The sequence below is a fragment of the Coffea arabica genome, chromosome 2c, assembly GCF_036785885.1.
Source record: "Coffea arabica cultivar ET-39 chromosome 2c, Coffea Arabica ET-39 HiFi, whole genome shotgun sequence".
Taxonomy (NCBI): Eukaryota; Viridiplantae; Streptophyta; class Magnoliopsida; order Gentianales; family Rubiaceae; genus Coffea; species Coffea arabica.
The window spans coordinates 71,611,857-71,627,522 of NC_092312.1; the positions used below are offsets into that span (position 1 = coordinate 71,611,857).

The following is a 15,666-nucleotide window of genomic DNA, read 5'->3' on the forward strand; positions in this document are numbered from 1 at the left end:
TCATTCTAAACCCAGGATAAATAATCTCAAATCCAAATCTGATTCCAAAGTGTTAATCAAATGCCACATTAATTTGTATGCTGAATGCATTCCCTTGGATGAGGAACAATGGTTTCCTTAGTGTCATTGTACAATTGTATAGCTAATTTGGGCCGTTGCCCAAACTTTTGTAAAGATTACTCTGTTTAATCACTATAATCTTAACGTTTCCCAAAAAAAAAAAAAAAAGATTAGTATTATTGGTTAGTGATAGATGACTAATATCAGCGTATCGCATGACTTTTCAGTTGCATGCATGATGCATGTGATATATGCATCATATCTGATATCCTCTTACTCACATGGTGTACCCAATGCCTTTTTACCATATTCTTGTTTGATGGTAGTAAGTTTGGAAAGTTCTTTATAAAAAAAAAAAAGACTCAAGGAAAAGTCATAGATTGGTGTGGTTCAAATGAATGGGGAAATTTTACCGCTCTCTTGAAGATTATATCCTTAGGTTAAATTGATAAGTAAGTATTTTTTACTTTTAAATTCTAGCAAACAATTACAAATAGTAAGGGTAAGTTTGATAAAATTGAAATTTGAAAACTGAAGTCTGAAATCTTGAATCTATTAAGTTATTGAATTATTAAGTATTAAATCTAATACATTTGAGTGCATATCACGTTAGCTTATCATTTAATTTTGGAAACAAGTTTTGCTTAGAAAATTTAATGTCACTTAATTAATTCAGATGTTCGATTTTTGTTTATTAAACGGAATGAATATGTTAAGATCTGAATCCATTAAGTTTAAGTGCTGAATAAGATTATCAAATAGGGTCTAATTTTCAAATCTAATTTGTATATTAAAAAGATTACCATATATAACACGCTCCACCGATTCCTTCTAGTCGAGTCTCTCGGTCTGTCATTATTCGTTGAGAAGTAAATAAAAATTTTATTGACAAACGAATAATACAAGATAAAAGGTTTTCTTTTCTTCGTAAAAGAGTTACCTTTCTTTTTCTCATTTCCAAGACAGGGAGGTTTATTTCCCCATCGACCTATTTGTCAAAGTTAGATTAATAAAAAAATTTCTCTTTTTTTAGAAGAGTGGGAATAAAACCTTTAGTTAAAAGTTATATATATATATATATATATAACTCATTATCTAACCAACAGTTGGAAACGGACCATGAAAATTTTAACTCAAACACTCCAAGCGGAGCAAAGAGTGGTACAAAAGGCCATGAGACAGAAAATTCTCCATTCCAAGGTAAAATATATATATATATATATATATATATATATATATATATATATTGTAATAATAACAAAAATAAATTCACTGCAGGATAACCGCAGAATAGTACTGAGAGCTTAGCGGCCAACAAAAAGATCTCAGGAGCATAATATTGAGGTTGGGGATTCTCCATTTTTTTATTTTTATATAATGTTTCCAACATTTACCTGATGAACGCCTGTCTCCAAAACCTATGCCAGGAAAATGAAGGCTCATTCCCATTCTTCGAGTCTGTCTGACTCATTCCTCTTAACCGCAAGTCCAGTGTGCCACAGCAATGAAAAAGTGACCACCTACCAGAAGTAGCATTTTGGACAAACGAAGAAAAGCTTTGATATGACAAGCAAATGGCAAAAATATGTATCCACTCAAACTGAGAGAGTCTGAATGAACCTTCAAAGCATTAACCAGAAATCAATGACATCAAACTTCCGCTGAAGTGCCCAGGAGTGCTTTTGAAAGGCTGGTTGGAATATTTTTCAACGGAAAGACAGAATCATTGAAAAAATGGATCAGACAACCCAATTTGAAACATATAATTTCACAGAAAATTATACAATTTATTCAGGACTTTATTACTTCATATTGGGTACAAACTTCTGAATTATCTTAAGAAGATATGGATCATTTTCACTCTCTTTTAAAGAATTCAATAAAATGGAAAATTTATGTGAATGCAGAGGGAATCCTCTCTTATCCATTTCTTCAGGATACCCAGTGCGTCATCATATTTACCACCCAAAAGAAGTCCTTGGACAATAACATTATTGTCTGTGATCCTATCTGCCGAACAACCATTCTCTTCCATCTTTATAAGAAAGTCTTTAGCTTCCTTAAGCAAACCTTTTGAGCAGAGGCCTAGAATCATGGTGCTGTATGTTACGACATCAGGATCCAATCCCTTGAGAAAATGACTATTGCAAAGATCTTGAGCACCATCAAGCCTCCCAATTTTACATGATCCATCAAGAATGACGACGTACATACTTATATGTTTGAGATCCAATCTCTGAATTTCCATCTTGTGCAACAAATCCACTGCTTCCTCGATGTGTCCACCCTTGCATAATCCATCCAACATCACGGAGTGAGTCTAGAAGTCAGATGTTATGGAAGCCCTTTGCAACAGGTGGAACAATTTTCTTGCGCAGAAGACCTGCACTTATGAGTGTGACATCCAGGGATCGCAAATGGTTGCAATCAAGTAAAAGATACCCTGTGCCTTTTATTCATGACTTCATTCCTTGATATTGGCAACAAACTTCTGAATTATCTTCAGAAGAGAAGGATCACTTTCACTATCTTTTAATGAATTTAATAAAATGGAAATGGTAGGTGAATGCAGAGGGAATTTTCTCTATTCCATTTCTTCAAGATACACCAGTGTAGCATCATATTTACCACCCAAAAGCAGTCCTTAGACAATTACATTTTACATGATCCTGTCTGCCAAGCAACCATTCTCTTCCACCTTTAGCAAAAGTCCTTAGCTTCCTTTAGCTAATTCTTTTGTGCATAGGCCTTGACTCATTGCACTGCATATAACAACGTCAGACTTCCATATTTCAAACATATACTTTACCAGAAAATGATACTCACAGGCAATATGAGTAACATCCGAAGAATCATTGCAATATACTAAAAGACACCTGTGCCTTTTATTCATGACTGTATTCCCTCATATTGGGAACAAACTTCTGAAGTATCTTGAGAAGAGAAGGATCGTTTTCACTCTCTTTAACTGAATTTAATAAAATGGAAAAGGTATGTGAATGAAGAGGGAATCCTCTCTTATCCATTTCTTCAAGATGCACCAGTGCGTCATCATATTTACCTCCCAAAAGAAGTCCTTGGACAATAACATTGTATGATATCCTATTTGCCAAGCAACCATTCTCTTCCATCTTTACGAGAAACTCCTTAGCTTCCTTTAGCAAACCTTTGGAGCAGAGCCCTTGTATCATGGTAGTATATGTTGAAACATCTGGATCCAGTCCTTTAAGAGATAGGCTTTCGAAAAGATCTCGAGCACTATCAAGCCTCCCAATTTTACACAGTCCATGAAGAATGATGTTGTACATGCATACATGTCTGAGATCCACTCTTTCAACTTCCATCTTATGCAACAAATCCAGTGCTTCCTCGATGTGTCCAACATTGCATAATCCATCCAACATCACACAGTAAGTGTAGAAGTCAGATGTTATGGGAATCGTTAGCATTTGGTCGAACAATTTTCTTGCAGCAGCAGACCTTCCCACCCTAAACAATCCCTGCAAGACTGTATTGCATGTAACAGTGCTAGGTGTTAAACCTTTACACTGCATTTCTTCAAAAAGATGTAGAGCATCATCTGCTCTCGTCTTCTTAAAATATCCGTTGATCAATATATTATAGTTGACACTACTCGGAACAACTCCATTAGCAACCATGGTGTCAAAAACTCTCCTTGCTTCATCCATTCGGCCCTGCAAACAGTATCCATTCATCAAAGCACCATATGTCACGCAATCTGGTCGCTCACCTTGCTCAATCATGGTTTTAAATACATCTTCTGCAGCTTCTACCTCTCCTTCCTTACATAGTGCATCAATCACAATATTAAATGTATAAACATCTCGTACAACGTGAAAATTATTCATCTCTGTCAGTAATACTTTAGCTTCTCTCCATCTACCAAATTTGCAAAGACCCTGGATCAAACAATTGTAGGTAACAACATCTGGGGCAATTCCCTGCTCCACCATCTCATGTAAAACGTCAAGAGCTTCATCTACCATTTTATTCTTGCACAAGCTGTCAATGACAGTGCTGTAAATTATGACGTTCGGTTTAACTCTTCCTTCTTTAACCATAACTCTGAGAAGTTCAACGGCTTTGCCAGTGTTCCCCACGTTGCAGAGTCCATTAATCACGGCTCCAAACATGACCCCATTGGGTTCACACAACCTTTCGCGAATGATCTTGATGAACAATTCTTGCCCCTGGGGTATCATATGCTGTCGAAAAAGTCCCCTGACTAAAGTGCTAAAGGTAGCCGCATTGGGGACAATGCCATTCTTGTAGAAAAGCCCCAGCGCACAAAATCCCAAATCCGCTCGTTCCAAGAGGCAGTAAGAATTAATCAAGATAGTCAGGGTGTACTCATCAACTGGAATGCCCGAAAACCACATATCTTTGAAAATGGAAATCGCAGAAGAATAGTGCTTCATCTTAACCATGCGGCCAAGGAGTTGAGTGAACTGAATAACAGAAGGCAGAGGCCTGATGCGGACCATATCATTGTACAATCCCACAGCATCCTCCAGATTGTTTACGTCGTTATTAATCACATTTGTGAAACCCTCAAATGGGTATTTCGTAGCATCAGCAGCAGAATGAAAAGCTAATTCACCAGTAGCAGCAGCAATAGTGCCTGATGCTTTCTGAAATTGAGAAATATAAACAGCAGCAGCAGCAGCAGCAAAACCTCTTCGTCTCATCATCGCCGCCGTCGAGACCTGTGATTTCCGGCAACTCCTTTAAAAGAGAGCGGAGTAAAGAGGAAAGGACTAAGGAGGGTTGAGTCTTTCCAAGTGGCAAAGTCCACCGAAATAGTGGGTTGAAATTCGTCTTTGGGCCGTAAGTAGTGGGTTTAATTCTCACCTACAGTTAAAAAAAAAAAAATTCAAAGATAGCTGTGTCAGAACAACTTTTTAATCTAATCAGGCCTGTATACTTGTTAACTACTTACACAACCTCTTTTGGTTAGGAAAAGCCCAATAGCCCAAAGTAAAGATATTGGGGTGAGAGCCTTCTAATCTGATTTTTTTTTTTTTTAAATTTCATTTTGATAACATTGGTTGAATTGACATTTATCATTTTGGAAAATGCTCAAGAATAATCATATCATTTTTAGTTTGGAGTTTTTAGCAAGCGATAAGTTATTGTATTCCTTTTGTTTGAATTAAGAATTAATGTTTTGACAGAAAACATTAGGAGCAGTGAAGTGCATGTAAACAAATGCAAAATTGAAATTGAGATTTATTGTCGACCGAATAATGTATATATTTTCGCATGAAAGATTAATTTTTAAATTAAATTGAATATATGCTTTGATACTAAAGATTAATTCTTAAATTAAATTAATCGTAAAATACGTATGAGTGAATCGTCTTAATTGAAGTGTTGAATTTCAGATTCATTTGTTCTTAACCTTCATTTTATTTTAGGACAGATAGGATTGTAATGCTGGTTTAAAAAATTAAAAGTGAATTTTTAGAGAATGTTATGGCCCTCTTTCTCTCCAAAATATCTTTCATCCCAATGAATCGCTGCACCTATGCAGAAAAGCTTTTTCTTCTAGTAATTGGCCACGATTGAAATTGTTGTTGGAGGAGGAGCTGCTATTCATTTTTGGGTACAATTGAACTACTTACTGCATTAGAGTGTAGAAGAAGAAAAGGGGATTATTGGCCATATGATTAAGAAACAGCCATCACCAAGAATATCATATCATATCATGATTTGGGTCTGAGCTCTATGCCCTCAACAATAAGGCCACCTTTAATGTGCTGACCATCAACCTCTCTCAGGCACATTTTCACCTCCTTTTCACTTCCATCATTGTAAAACTCACCCAATTCAACCTCCATCCATCCATCTTCCCTCTCGTGCAGGATTCTTTCATTCCTTTCACAGAACCCTGGTGTCACTACCTCGTCAAGTGTCCGCAACAAGCAAATGCTACACTTCTTGTGCCTGAGAAGAGTTATGCCCCAAGATTTCTGGTCCCCGGCATCAATGATAACCTCCAAGGGATATGAGTGTAGCCCATACGCACGATTTGCAAGTTTAACCACCAAGTAGGCTGCATATGTTGTCTTGGGTGACAGCATTCGAGTGTTGATCTTCCCGGTGATATCCAGCCATGTTACCATTATCAGCTCAGCCACTTCAGGGAATCTGTTGTTGGCATATATGCAAATAGGACAATACACACAAAGGGGGAAGCTTTCAATGAGTGGTGTGGTGTAGAGTTTTCTACTTTGATTAGGAATCTGAAGAAGTATTTACCTTGACGGAAGAAAGGGTTTCCAGCACCAGTAAAGATGATTACTGGACCACGTTATTGACAGCTCCCTTGCACTCAACATGTAACATTTTTTGTTCGCAAATTTGTCTATCCAAAACGTCTGCATTTGTCACAAGATAAGGAAATCAGTATCAATGACCATCCAACAGCATCACCACTCTCTGTGAATGCGGACTCTTTCCAAGTAAACGGTGCAGATTTTGGTAAAAGAAAACGGCCATGATAAAGGGATAAACACACACACACACATACTAAACACTTGCTCAATTACTTCTGATAAACAAGAGTACCTGCTAAGCACTTGTTAATATACCTAAATCTCATCTAATCTATTACTATATGAATTTCACGCATCAAAATTTCTGTCTGTCCCTTGTATTTATACACTTTTTTGGATTCATTTTATTTTGCTTTTCCAAAAAATTAACGCCTATTTTAATTTTACACGTGTTCATCGAACACTCACTAGAAGCTTGGATCAAAGAAAACAAGAAACGGAAAATGAATGCAAGAGCAAGATTAAAGCATTTGTTAATTACATGAAAGAAGCAGTGGATGATCGATTATGGCTTAATAATTGTATTAAAATTGTTGGCCCACATGATGTAGTTGATTGAAAACAAAAGCAAGAAGCAATCGTGAACGTCAAAAAACAAAAACAAAAAATGGAGGGTTTGAATATGCACTAATGCTTTGACTGATGAACGGTGATGATACCTTGTTGCCACCATCAATGAGGAGAGGGTGAGAGAGCTTAAGAAACAGATCCTTTTTTGATTTGAACTCCAATGGAGAAACCAATCTTGAAAGAATATCCAGGTAATCGGATGGCAAGAATTTCTCCCACAAAACTTCAGATTCAGCTGCATCACGGATCCCATTGGAGACCAGAGACGCCTGACATGCAGCTCGCGGAGATGTGCGAGAGAACACTTGAACTATACATTCTTCCGGCAGAAGTTCAAGGTTCATTTCTGACATAATTTTGCCAGCCAGAGAGATATTTGCAAAAAAAACAAAAAAAAATGTAAAATTGGAAACACGGAGGTCCGTGAAGAGATGATGATGAAGCTAGAAACTTGTGAATATGGGAGGAAATCGTCAGGCCCTTTATACAGTAAAGCCGAGACTGGAGTCGGTTGTTGTTTGGGGGTTTTGTTGTGTCGAGAAAATGACGACATTAGGAGGACACTGGACACAATAGGGAGTTTTGTTGTGTGGGGAAAATGGGTCCACAAATGACGACATTAGAAAGACATCACGTCAACACCGCATTTGTTGTACACTATAAAAAGAGTGGGTCAAGAAATCTGGATGGCCCACGGACGTTTAAGGTTGCAATTGTTGATAAAAGACTATTAAGTGTATTTTTGTCATCTTTTTGACTAAAGATAATTTTAAAATCTTCTCCTGAGACTTTTGTTAATATTACTTGACATTTCTAAAGTTTCAAAAATACTGCTAAGATCTCCTAAAATCATACTTTTTATATTGATCTCAACCTTGTATTATTTTAATATTCATATAATAGTCATTTAAAGAGAGAGAGAGATATATATTTTTCTCTCAATTCCACCTTTTTTTGTTGTCATATATTGAATTTTCTACAAAATTGTCAATTCCACCTTTTTTGCCTAAAAGCTGCTAACGTAGTAAAGATAATTTTGTCAATTCGTATGTTATGATAGTGATTAATGGTCCCATCTTCAAATTCAAAGGTGCCAAGTGGCAGTTTCATAAATTTCAAGAGAGGTTTTTGAAAGTATCTCTAGTCAATAGGGTTGAAAGTATATCCTTTTAGAAATTTGAAAGGTAAAAATATGCATTTAATAATTGTAGGGTTAAAAGTTGATTAATTATATAGTTTAAGTATCATTAAGATAAAAGAGATGTAATCTTGTGCCCACACCAACCAATAATGCATTAAAGGCATATTTCTACATATAGATCTTATGTGTCTTCTATATGTAGATGAACAATTAGGCAAAAACTGATGTAACTGATGTGGCATCAGATAAATTTGGAGGGAAAAACTTTGAAAGGACAAAATTTAGACAGCGTTTGGATTGGAGGAAAGGGAAGAGAAGGAAAGGAGAGGATTCTAATGAAAAAGAAAAGAAACAATAATAAAGGAAACTTGAGTTCGTCCATTTTATTTGGATTACGAACGGAACACAACACGTTAGTTATTTTTTATCCATAATTTAAAGTTTAATCTATAAACATATGATAAGTTTAATAGGAAATTTTAAATTTTCATTAATTTTTATATACTTATCCTTCGTTTTTGCCCAGCTTTTAAATGAAAAATAGGTTGCCAAAAAATAATTAAACCTTATCCCTCTCTTTTCCTCCCATTTCTTTCTTTCCCCTCCTCAAAAACCAATCCAAATATAAAAAACTTTATCCCTCCATTTTTTTTTTCTTTTCTTTTCTTTCCCTCCCATTCCCAAAAAAACAAACCGTGCCTTGATCTTTTTGAATGATGTATGCAATGAATACGATGTATTTGTCTTGATAGACAAGGCCATCTAGATTTAGCATAATTATTTTAGTATAGTTATTTTAAATGTTACACGTAGGATGTTGTCATCTTTTCATGAAAAGATGTGTCATCCAGGGCAAAAATGGTACTGTCTACGATAAGGTAATATGTATCGATTCTTTTTTATCGAAATTGATAAATAACCCACACACATCCACCTAATTTAAACAAACGCAGGAGTTAATAGAAGAACGACCTAAAAGCAATCTAAAGGAGACCCACAAAGAATCACTGTTCAGTCAATTGATAATTAAACAGGATTTCTGTGAATCTTAAATTCAGAGTAAAAGCCCCATGATCTTTCGATGTAGGATAGAATGCCCTAACCCACCGCGATCTAATATGTATCGTATTCTTACTACACGTTATAATATTGAGAGTCGCAATAAGGACATCAATTCAACACCCATGTTTCTTTGACAAAAAATTATAGAAAGAGTGTTGTGTTCGCACCAAATTAAGTTTGAATGGTTGAACTTTGATTATCACCGCAAATTAGGGCATGCTTTCGAGATTATAAGTCAAACACATATTTTTTTTGTTAAAAAGTATTTCATCATTACCAACTGAACTAACTTGTGTTGGCATGAATTAAACCGTTACTTTTATATATATATATATATATATATATATATATATATATATATATATATATATATATTAGGCAAAAACTGATGAACTAAAGTGTCACTAAGATAAATTTTGAGGAGAAAACTTTGGAAGAATAGAATTTAATCTTCTAAATAGTACATCCAATGAATACAAGAAAATATTTACATTTTTTGTGAACACATTTTAACCTCACATATTACAGCACATTTTTTTTTAAACTCCAGAAAATAACAACCCAAAACAAGCTATTGCTAAGTCTTGGTTTTTGTCTTGATAGACAATACTATCTAAATTTAGCATAATTATTTTTAACGTTACACGTAGAACGTTGTCATCTTTTTCACGAAATGGTTGTTTATTTTTCAAAGTATTTTCAGCTGTCTAAGTTGAAAGAAAAAAAAAAAAAAAAGGCTGTCTAAGGTAATATGTCTCCACATTTAGAAGGATATCTCTTTGAATATAAGTCGTAATTTAGCCATCTCTTGGGTTAGATTCAATGTGGTTGAATTACTGAGTGGTAATATGTTGATATAAATTCTCAGGGGAAAAAGTGGACAATTGCTCCTTCAACTTTCAAAAATTAAATATTAAGCTTGCAAATTTTTATAAACTTCTTACTTTTATCTCATTTTTACATCCCTAAATTTTACAAAATTTCTTATTACTCTCACATTGCTCCCACTAACAATATAACAATTTTTCATTATCCTATATGAAAAGTTAAAAAGAATACTGCTTTGAATAAAAAAATTCAAATATTTTGAAACAAAGCACAATTTAAAGTTAATATAATCTCTGTCTAACATCTCTTTTGTGTAGCGATATTGAAAACTCGAACAATATGTTATTAATCTAAAACCCTGTTCGATAACCCTATTGAACAGTTAAATTTAATCAGTTCAAATTTTAACATATTTAGATGTGTTTGACAATAAAAAATAGAACATCTGAATTAATTAAGTAGCATTGATTTTTTTAGATAAAACTTGATCCCAAAATTAAGTGATAAGTTATTCACTTATCACTTAATTTAACATACACTCTAATGTATCAGATTTAGTATTTAACAATTCATAACTTGATGTATTCAAACTTCAGACATCAAGTTATGAATTGGCACCCTAAGTAAATATTGGCACATGACTCCGTCATTGTATACTATCATTAGATAATTGTGATCTTATTTGAAAAAAAAAAAAATCGACATTCATAAGACAACATTTGTACATTTTTTTTTATGTAGAAATCATTGTTTTATTCATAAAATCTAATAGCAAAAAATACATTATCATCAATTATGTTACAGAAACAACATATTTGATTACAGATACATCCAATTTGGAAAAATTACAATGTTACATCGTAAATTACCGTGTATATATATATTTATATATATTGGCCCTTAGTAAACAAAACGATTGGAATATTGACTAGAGACTAGTATAGTTTGATAACGTCATTCTTCCTCCATCATTGCGTTACTGGTTAATTTGAAGATTTTATTGTGGGAGAGGAAAGAAGGTGCTAATTTCTTGACAACAATAATTACTTCAATTAAATTAAGAATCTTACAAAATATTTAAGAAAGTGAATAATTTCCCAGGGTCTCTTTCGAAAGTCGGGTTGCGGTTGTGCACGTTTCTCCTTGATTGGTTAATCTCAATTTCGCATTTCTCAATTTTTTTTTCATTTTTTGTTTCTGTGAACACATTTTCCAATCACCTTTTTACTTCACATATATCAATCGCTATAGTAATTTTTCTATAAAAAAAAATCCAGAAAAATACAATCCCAATGAGGGATAAACTATCCAAAATTAAAAGTGGCAAAAAAAAAAAAAAAAAAAAAAGAACAACTAGGTTTTCAAATGGTTCCTTAAATTTCATCTGATTGATTTAACTTCCGTGCACAAGCAGCTCGATATGAAAGCCGGAAAAAGGATGCCCTGTACATATTATAAAACAAGCTCCCTCTGCTTTTTGTGTCTCTCAAATCCTTACCTAGAAAAACAGACCAATGCCCAAAATTTAACACTTGAAAAGAGAACCAAATTACACCAGAACAAATGTGCTAGTTTTTAGGCCTAACTTCAATGCCTTCTATGATCAGTCCTCCCTTAAACTGATGACCCTTAATTTCCATCAAACTCATTGTGATCTCTTCATCAACCTCACCACTAAAGAACTCCCCCAGATGAATTTCCATCCATCCATCCTTTCTTTCAACTGGCAGTCTTTCATCACCTTCATTCACCCTCATCTTTAACATCTGCATGCGATTCGCGCAAAACAGGCTCTGCATTTGCTGCTTCGTTTCATCCTTTGGGCGCAAACACGCTGTATTTGTTACCACATTATCACCTACGTTGACAGAAATTTCTGATGGAATAGAGTCAAGCCCAAATGATTGACTGGAAATTTTCATGATGAGATGAGCACCGTAAGTTGTGTTAGGAGACAACATCTGTGTTCTTATCTTGCCTTCGATTTCTATCCTATTTGTTGTTTTCAGCTCAGCCGCCTCGGCAAACCTGCAGAATCAAGTCATAAAACTGCAATTATTTAAGATAACTAGACTCGGTCATATTTGATTTTCCTAGCTTAGTCAAGCACTCAAGCGTAAAGTCCATTCAAATTCTATACATGTAAAAGCGTATCAAATTGGGCAAAGTTTACCTTGATTCTGTCAAGGATTTCCAGCACCAATGGTTTGATTCATTGCCATGCAAAATGGAAAGCTCTCTTGCAGATAGTGTGAATGATTTTCGACCGCTTGATTTTTCTAATGCAAAGCTCTGCAATAGTTTATAACAATAAAAAAGTCAGCTCCAGAAGCAAGATCATCCCAGTTCTGATTTAGACAAATAAAATATCCTATGGACATTTCTTAGGAAAGGAAATATCTTCCGGGGTCTAACCCCACAAGTGGACCATATGTGTTCCTGGAAGTCAATGCAACAAAATACATCACCATTGAGAGGCAAACATTACTTTCAATATGCAGGAAAAACAGTGGGGAGGGGACTGAAATCAAGAACCAATCAGTTTGCATTTGTTCATAAGTTTCATTTTATCATCAACTAAATTAGGATGACTCGAACCTGTTTGATTGCATAAACTCTTTTACAAATTTACGTTTAATAATTTCAAGATATCCCATGAATTCATTTCTCCTGCTGCCCCAAGCGGATGTTATATATGTTAAAACTTTTCCAGAAAGATTGAGCATGACTGATAAAGGACTAACCTGTTTACCACCATCTAATAGGATAGATTCAGAAAACAGAAAAAAGAGCTCTTTCTTGGAAGAGAACTTGAGGGGTTTGAGGGTTCTTGCTAGGATATCTCGGTAATCAGATGGCAAGAATCTCTCCCAGACCAAATCTGATCCTGCAGCTGATCGGAAACTGGAAGAAACCATGGACAACCTGCATGCATCTTCAGGAGATGTGAGGGAGCAAATTGTGGATGCGCAGTCTTCTGGCAACATGTTAAAATCCAACTGCGACATTTCTGACTCACGAAAATCAAGAAACAGAAATGATCGAATCCAATTACAAAACTGAAGTAAATATGTTCAGATTGTTCTGTATAGAAAAGGCAAATGGATTTGCACCTTGGATGGTCTTCTCTTCTCCTTATATATGTGCCGTGTCAGTGAAAAGAAGCTTCCAAAATAGGCCCCATGGCCTTGCCTTGGCCACGTTAACAATTTGGCTACACAATGTTGACTGGAACAGGATTGGCTGGATTTCTCAGCCCCACTCGGTGGTCTTCGCTTGTAATTTCCCACCGTTTGTGTGAAATCTGCTTGAAATGGAAAAACACGCCCATAAGGTCATGATCCTCTGTTTTCTGTCAATTGGCATGTTCAAGCATTGGATTGGAGAACAAAGATTCATTTGATTTTCTGCCATCTACAGCATTCAAAACACGTGGACTGCAAGATTTTTGTTCTTATCGCTTTATAGGAATAATTTCACAAACCTCCACTAGTGTTTATGCAAATTTCACTCAGCTCCCCTTGCATTTGAAATAATTACATATTGATTTGGTGATTTACCATAAAAAAGGTTGCAAAGGTTACTGAAACATTATAAAATGCCTTCAAATAGAAGAATTAAAACTTAACGATTTCTAGAAGTACCTCTCTTGATAATTCGATGAAAGTGTCTGTGAAAATTTGCAGGGTGGCTAGTACTTGTCGAAGGCATGAATTGAGATTTTTTCTTTTCTTTTTTTTTTTTTTTTGAAGGAAAAGCCAACTTTTAATAGCCACTGAAGTAGTATTTTATAGGACGACAAACACTGCAATCATGTTTGCATTATGACTTCATTTCATGTATAATTTTGCGTAGTATTTTATAGACCGACAGGCACTACAATTATGTTTGCATTATGACTTCATTTCATGTATAACTTTGCATAGTGTAAGAACTGTTTGAGAAACAATTTCAATGTAAATTTGTCTATCTGTGTTTGTTGGTTTTTGGTAAAAAATAATTATGTGCGCCTATTTTTTTTTTTGTATGTAACAAAACATATTTCATTTAACGGATTGCTGGAAATCGTCCAGTACGATTGATATACATTGTCGCCCTAATGAACGATAAAACATGCACTAAAATCGTAGATTTCAACATGCACTAAAATTGTAGATCTGCAATTTAACATATACAAAAGACCTGAAAAATTAAGAACAGATTGAAAAAGTACTATCAATTTTAAAACTATCTCCTCGTAGAATAAATCGTTGCAGCTCACTCTGTGCATGCTGCAATTGTCAGATCTGCTAATCAACAGTCATAAGCTCCAATAAAGATGGTGAGATCTGCCGACATAAATCTAAATCTGAAATAAATTCAAAATTAAACAACAAAGTAAAGAAAAATAACACAAAATCTCATTAGGAACTCCTACTCTTTTAAACATGGAGAAGTGAACTAGAATAACAGAAATTCATAATACTTAACTTGGCTAATCTAGCCCCACCATATTCACCTCACTAGGTACTTTCTCTTCCATACGTATATTACAGGTATTCCAAGATGCCCCATTTTGAAGTATAAAAGAAGGATTAATCTTTTATATACTGATAGTATATACATCATTATCATTAAATGCATGACAACTCATCTGAATTTAAAATTAAAATTAAAATTTGCTCATGTGTCATGCATCTAGTAATAATACGGCCATTCTGATCTTATAAGGTGATTGGCATCAGGGAACACAAAGCATCAGATGGTCAGCTGTAATTAAGCCAAATAAAGCCCATAACTCCAGCATTCTTGATAAAATTCCTTTACTCCTCAACATTATGTCCAGCGTTTTATACGAAAAAGCTTTTGTCATTGTCGCAAAGCTAATGACACATGATATTAAAATGGAGCAAAAAATAGTAAAGTAGAAATAAACAAAGAATTTCCATCCAAAGAAAATTCAAAGGAACAAAAAGAAGATAGTACAGGACTCGAATAATCTTTTTTATGTTGTTAATAGTTTTTTGTCTTTATTAAGGTATTACCCCAGTTTATATTTTGTAATTTGGCCTAATCTGTTTAAAAATCATTAATCCTCACCAAAAAAAGTGATTATTTAATTTCGTGAGAGAATTTAATTGATTCATCATTCCATGCAAAAGAAGAATTAGAAAGGAAAAAGACGAAGATGTGAAAATGAGAAGGGCCAAAACGCCTCCTACTACTTGTTCATCAATTTTTATTGTCGTATCCTCAATTTGAGATTCTCTCCTGACAAGTAAGAAATGCAAATACATTCTTTTTTTTGGGTTAGGAGTCCTAATATCTTGTGATCACATTGGGTCTCGACTAATTCAGAATGGAGTATTGTAAATATATTATTGATTCATTGGTCAAAGAGCCAAACTTTATCCGTAATTCCAAACAAATAAAACAATGGTCTTTTATCAAGAGCAGCCAACATATGTATAAAGAAGAAGAAGAAAATTAAAAGACCGCGTATTCATAAAGTTTAGGCTTGTGTCATTCTTGATCATCAATTGACCCGTATACGGAATTAAGAGGAGTTTATTGTCAAAATAATCTTCCTCCAAAATATATGATCAAAGTAACTTAATTTTAAAACTTATTATCTTTGTGATCCTTTTTTATCACTTAGGCTGCATA

The 15,666-nt window shown here is 34.5% G+C and overlaps 2 protein-coding genes across 2 annotated transcripts; both read right to left on the reverse strand.

Annotated features, from left to right (window-relative positions):
• Positions 1-5,651: 5,651 nt before the first annotated feature.
• Positions 5,652-7,508, reverse strand: LOC113727741 (F-box protein PP2-B15). The gene is made up of 3 exons (XM_027252064.2): positions 7,079-7,508; positions 6,343-6,461; positions 5,652-6,231 (listed from the first exon to the last, which is right to left on the reverse strand). The coding sequence occupies exons 1-3, from the start codon at positions 7,340-7,342 to the stop codon at positions 5,787-5,789; spliced, it is 828 nt and encodes a 275-aa protein (XP_027107865.1). The 5' UTR covers positions 7,343-7,508; the 3' UTR covers positions 5,652-5,786.
• A 3,870-nt stretch (positions 7,509-11,378) lies between these two features.
• On the reverse strand, positions 11,379-13,138 carry LOC113727740 (F-box protein VBF-like). Its single transcript, XM_027252063.2, has 3 exons — positions 12,765-13,138; positions 12,194-12,312; positions 11,379-12,048 (listed from the first exon to the last, which is right to left on the reverse strand). Exons 1-3 carry the CDS (start codon positions 13,026-13,028, stop codon positions 11,589-11,591), a joined length of 843 nt encoding a protein of 280 aa, XP_027107864.1. The 5' UTR covers positions 13,029-13,138; the 3' UTR covers positions 11,379-11,588.
• Positions 13,139-15,666: the final 2,528 nt, after the last annotated feature.